The sequence below is a fragment of the Rhinopithecus bieti genome, unplaced genomic scaffold, assembly GCF_001698545.2.
Source record: "Rhinopithecus bieti isolate Rb0 unplaced genomic scaffold, ASM169854v2 scaffold_10614, whole genome shotgun sequence".
NCBI lineage: Eukaryota > Metazoa > Chordata > Mammalia > Primates > Cercopithecidae > Rhinopithecus > Rhinopithecus bieti.
This window is the reverse complement of record NW_016806893.1, coordinates 2,217,135-2,223,134: the sequence shown is the minus strand read 5'-3', so window position 1 is coordinate 2,223,134 and position 6,000 is coordinate 2,217,135. Positions and strand designations below refer to the sequence as shown.

The 6,000-nt window shown below is 39.6% G+C and overlaps 1 protein-coding gene across 1 annotated transcript in view; it reads right to left on the bottom strand.

The window, feature by feature from the left end:
- Nucleotides 1-6,000, bottom strand: part of CRYBG1 (crystallin beta-gamma domain containing 1) — a 216,555-nt gene that overhangs the window by 28,622 nt on the left and 181,933 nt on the right. The window contains 2 exon segments of the mRNA XM_017878581.1: nucleotides 818-956; nucleotides 1,143-1,307. Of these exon segments, the coding sequence (XP_017734070.1) occupies nucleotides 818-956; nucleotides 1,143-1,307 (304 nt within the window).

Genomic DNA, 6,000 nt, shown 5'->3' with positions numbered 1-6,000 from the left:
AAAAAAAAAAAAAAAAAAAAAGGAATGTGGCTGATATTATCAGCAACCCAGAGATTATACAGCCAAGCACATGACCTTTTCAAAAGTAATCCTGTTCGAACACCATAGACTTTGCAGATTTTTCATCATCATTACAAACTGCTCCTAAAACCTGGATGAATTCTTTCATACATTCACAAAAATAACAAAACTTTGTTCTTTGAAAGTGAGTTTCATTTTAGAAACAAAAGCCCAAATCATTTGCATTAAGACCAGCCAACATACAGATAATTAAACCAAATACTTTGGGAGGAGGGGTAAAGTTAAGATTAAAAAAAAAATTGTCTTTCTAAGTTTCTAATTTGTCTCAAACTGTCTCAGAAGCCAAGTGCGAAGTACAGTTTCAAAAACATGTTTGTATTGGGAGCCTCATCTCGCCGTGGGTCCTTAGGGAACAACTTCTATGCTGCAGCACACACTGCACTCAACACTGGGGACAAGACAGATGTGGCCTGCTTCCTCCCAAAGCTGACAGTCTAGTGGAAGAGATAAAGAACAAAGCAAGACACTGGGACAAGGGAGAGGAAGCACAAGGCTCCTTCCACAGCAGATACTCAGGAGGACAACACTCATTTGGTCCAGCCCCAGCGACCCCCAAGCCACCACCCAGCGCAGCCGAGCCGGTCCTCAGCGTGCCCTGCTCTCTCTCTCCCAGGCTGCACCCTGGCTCACGCAGTGCATTCACCAACAGCTCCGTCTAAAAAATCATCCTGCTAATTTTTTAAGACTGAATTTAATTTAGCATGAAGCTTTCCTAATTATCCCCCTTTTCTGTCACATCACCCATAACTTGGAATTGGATGTATCTTTGTCCTGTTTTTCCACCAATGTTTAATTCTTCACTTTCCTCACTTGTTAAACCTACACTGGGCTGAAGCTTTGTGCACCCATCTGCAGGTCTGCATGGCTGAGAATGCCTTAAAGACAAAGGACATAGTCTTACCTGCTTTTTTTTTTTCTTTTTTTTAATCTATAGCATCTAGCAAGTTACTGTTTCCATAATTTCTATTAAGCAATAGGTCCAATCTGCTACAAATTTGTTTCTTAAAAGTCAGCTTTATTGCTTCAGAGTCACACCCTGTGAATTACCATGTCAAGCTGACAAAGAATCACCACAAGAACATTTGGATTTCATTTTTACCATTTTCAGAGGCCGCATGGATCCAATGTACGCTGCTTCTGTATCCCAGAAGGACAAGTCAGGGTATTCACCAGGTTCCAGGATGAAAGGAACACCCTGAAATCCAGGTTCTTCATAAATCAGCCACCTAAACAGCCACCATGGAAGGAAAGAAAGGGAGCCAACACATCATTTGTTTCAGTTTTTCCTTCTGTCTGGTACCCAGGATGAGAGGAAAAGAACAGGAGAGGATATGGACCCACACAATGAACGGCTGGACTTAGATGTTAGAATCACACTAGACTCAAGGAAAAATAAAGCCATTATATGCTCCTCTTCTTGATCTTTCACTTTTCTCCTTGGCTGGCTTTGTCCCCTTATTTTAATTTATATTATTAATTGCTCCTAAGTTCCACCTAATCATTTGTCATGGTGCCAAACATTAGTAACAGCTAACATCTCCCTAGAGCATAAAAGGAATCCACTCAGAATTTCATCTAATCCTCACAGCAATGCTATGAGGAAGAGATGCTGTTGTTCCCCGTTAGATAGATAAGTAAGGTGCCCAAGGCCACACAGCTGTGAGTATGAAAGGCTGGAATGATTCAAGCCGATTCCAGATCCAGGTTCCTAATCAATTTTTTTTTTTCTTTTGACGGAGTCTTACTCTGTTGCCCAGGCTGGAGTACAGTGGCTTGCTCTCGGCTCACTGCAACCTCTGCCTCCTGGTTCAAACGATTCTCCTGCCTCAGCCTTCCAAGTAGCTAGGAGTACAGGCACACATCACTGCACCCAACTAAGTTTTGCATTTTGCATTTTTTTTTACTGGGGGTGGGGGGGGGGGTCTCACCATGTTGGCCAGGCTGGTTTCGAACTCCTGGCCTCAGGTGATCCCTCAGCCTCAGCCTCCCAAAGTGCTGGCATTACAGGTGTGAGCCACCATGCCCAGCCCTAATCTTTTTGGTGATGGCAATTTTTCTCATTACAGGAAGTGCACTGAACACAGTTTACTCTTTTCACAGTTACTCAGGATCATCACTGTGAGCATTATTTAATGCACAGTGGTGTCCTCGGGGGGCTCTGAAGGTCTGTGGGACTGCTTGTTTCCAGGCTGCAAAGTTTTTTGAGTTCTTGGTTCTGATTGTTATGACTTTTCAATACCACACCCTTCTATCAGCTTGTCAGCTGTGGCTTCTGCTTCAGTCGGGAACCAGCAGCCCCACCCTCCTCTAACGTGCCAGAAATCAGGAAACCAGAAAACCATGCCTATTAGCCCTGTCTCTAAAGTTTACAAGGTCTTCTTGTAAATGTCTTGGTTCCTGGGAGGGGTTCCAAGAAGGTAAGGATGCTGAAGAAGTGAGTTTTCTATATGAGAGGGGTTAATGTACCCACTTCATAAACAAACATAGACTTCTTAGTGATCACTTACACTCACCAATTTGATGAGTTTCACTAAAATGTCCTAGCCGTGGTACTCCACCATGTTGTTGTGTTCCCCAGAACACCATGCCAAGAAGAGAGTGGCTCTAAATGAAACCTTTTACCAACAAAATGGGTCTGACACCTCCCTCTTTGCTTTTTTCTTCTTCCCAATTTTGGCCCAAGGCACATTTTTGGCGATGGGTTTTGTTGAAGATTCCACTGGATAAATTGGTAACTTCTCTAGACTCTCTAATTATACAGTGATTTATAACCAGGCTCCTACTGATAATTTGACAACACACACATGAATGAATGTTGGGAGGCCAGGTGTGGGATATGGGTAAGAGGTCAGAACTACAGTGTTAGAAGTCAGGATGATGGTTGCTGGGTAGAGGGCGTGAAGATGACTAGGAAGACGCACAAATGAAAGGGGTTTCTGCGATGCTGGGAATGTTCTTTTTCTTGATCTGAGTGGTGATTGCTCTTGCGTATTCACTTTGTGAAAGTTCACTCAGCTTATATATTTAGGGTTTATGAACCTTTTTGTACAAATGTTATGCTTCAAAAAAAAAGTTACCTTAAGGAAAAAAAGAGGCTTATCTTTTAAATACTACTGTAATGCTTCTAAAGCACAAGAAAACAGAGGCTAAGAATAGGGTACTTTAAACTTCCTTATGTTTAAAGCATGACAGCCAAGGATACACTACATGTATTCTGGAGCTCAAAGTTATCACAGGCACACTACCCATGGATTTTTTCTCTAACAAAATAATGGCAGTTCTGTAACACATTATGGTATGTGTATGTACCAAGCAGGCTCCGAAGTCTGACTTCTTTAAAGCTTAATTTTTCATAAACTGAATGTATGGCTCATGAGCAAGTGGTCTGAGATTTTGAAATGATCCTTACCAAAGGACCTTTTCATTAAGTTTTTCCTTCTATAGCTTGAGTTCAAAGAGGATTTATTCATCTAATACTAAACATTTCACTTTTGTTGAAGCATGCGGTTTAGTTGCATAACATTTATGGAGGAAAGTCATTCTAGGTAGAGGGGAATTTGTGAAAAAACTGAACACATAAATGAATGCATTTGAAAAGACTGCTGTTCTGAAAGTTCTTCCTTAGTAAATGAGTGCTGAAGGCCTGCTGGGTAATTCAAACAGACATTTATTAATGTTGGGTGGACTTTGGAATTTGAAAACTCATATACAGAGTATGATTCACTTTTTCTAAATTCTGTTCCAATAAGATACATTATTTATGAGGCCATCAGGAGAGGGGGAAACTATCTCCAGGCAGTGTTATTTCAGTTTCTAAAGGTAATCTTTTATTTTCCCATGCACTTAGGTCATAAGCTTTTGCCAATATAGATTAAAAAGTACAACTTTATAGTTGTACGTAACAAACAGTATGATTATAAAGTCCAAGCTTATTTTCTTAAACAGACAAATGTATACCTACAAATTAATATTGTTAAAGTAATAATGGCCATCTGTTTATTAAAAATATTTGTCTAATTACTCTTTTAGAAATACCCCTTGAGTCACACAAGAAAAATCAGTCTTATCTTGTTCACTTGTTCTTAAACCAAAAACAGCACTTCCAGATGGATCTTAAGTTTTGTTCCCTAGATATGGCTGTCCATGAATATTGGCCATTCACAGAAACCAACTGGATACTTGAAAAATTAAATATGAATGTACTGACTTTGAGGTTATTCACAAGAGAGGGGGCTGTGAATGTCAAAGGGGAAAATGAACCTTTACAATGGAAAGATGGAGGAGGTACCACTTTAACCAAGCAATCAAACTTGGTATTGCTAATGGGCAAGCTAGTTAGCATGTGCCACCTGCTGTGATGCAACGTAAATATATGGCGCTACCTATACGAAGTATCCATGCCAAAACTGTTTGGCCTGAACCTAACCATACCTCGGGACCTAAGCCATAGTAGATAGGAAATTCAGGCAACAGAAGAACAAGCTAAATAGTAGCATGAGGGAACACTCAGACAAAACTAGAATGTGGCACACTCTCTAAAACAGCTGGCCTAAATCTTTTTAAAAGTTAGTGGCTTGGGAAACAAAGATGAGGTATTTTAGAGATTTTTAAAAAGAGACTTAAAGAGACAGAACAATCAAATGCATTGTATGAACCTTGATTGGATTCTGATTTGAAAACGCAAATCTATAAGACATTCCTGAAGCAATTGGGAACATTTGGTGATGGGCTATAGAACAGATATTATCATGGACACCTTGTGAATTTTCTCAGATGTAATAATGATAGTTATGCAGGAGAATATCATTAGAAAGAGAGTCAGGCTGAATCCTATATGGATGAAGGGTCATGATATCTCCAATGTACATTCAAGTGTTCAGAAAAATGATAACACAAATATGGCAAAATGTTAACAGTTATTGGGTAAAAGTGAATGGTACACTGGTGTTCACTGAACTGTTCTTCCTACTTTTCTGTATGTTTGAAAACTTTTATAATAAAAAATTGGGCTCTGATATGGTATATTCCACAATGAAATATACAGTGAATATTACACAGCAATGAAAAAAATACATACAGATGTACCCATCAATCTGAGTAATCTTAGGAGTGTGGTTACATGTGTAACCAGGGTGCGCTACACCAGGTTCTGTAGCAATGTTGGTAATGGTCTAGGTTGTAAGTTGGGTGGTGGGTCCACGGGGGATTGTTTTATTATTGGGCTTCATAGTTCACATATATACATATATTCTTCTGTATATGTCAAATATTACACAGTAAAAATGATCAAATAATGTTTGTCCATTAAAAAAGAAGTTCCTTGACTTTAGAACACCTGCATTCTAGTACACATTCTGCTAACAGCTAACCCTAGTCTGGAGAAAGTGACTAAAGCTTGTCTTCCTCAGTCAAATGATGGTGTTGGGCCAGATCATCTTTATACTCCCTTTGAAGTTCTAAACTTCTTTGCTTTTGTTTGTTATAAATATACTAACCCCCACTTCTACTTTCACTTCTGGGAGGATGGGTGCTAGGATTAGCCAGCTGCTTAAAAGAAAGATTTAAAAACAAATTACTCTCAACAGAATCTGAAGGGCAAATTTAGTTAGAAATTACTCATCTCCTCAAATAAGAATTTGACAAGACAGGTAATACCCTTATTTTGTATATGAGTAGAAGAGCTTAATCTAGAGTGAATGGGCCCTGGAATAAATCACCTAATGGATTCCTCAGGAGTTCCCTCCACAGCAAAGACTTCTTATCCCACTTCAGGGGAACTGGTGCATCAGCAGAAGCAAAATGAGCTTGAGTGCTTACTATCAGTTACATCTTCTCAACCCCTTGAGGCTTTCCTTTGAGATCTATAAAAACACTAATGACCTGGTGTCTAAGCTCACCAACCAAGTTCAACGAGCCCAA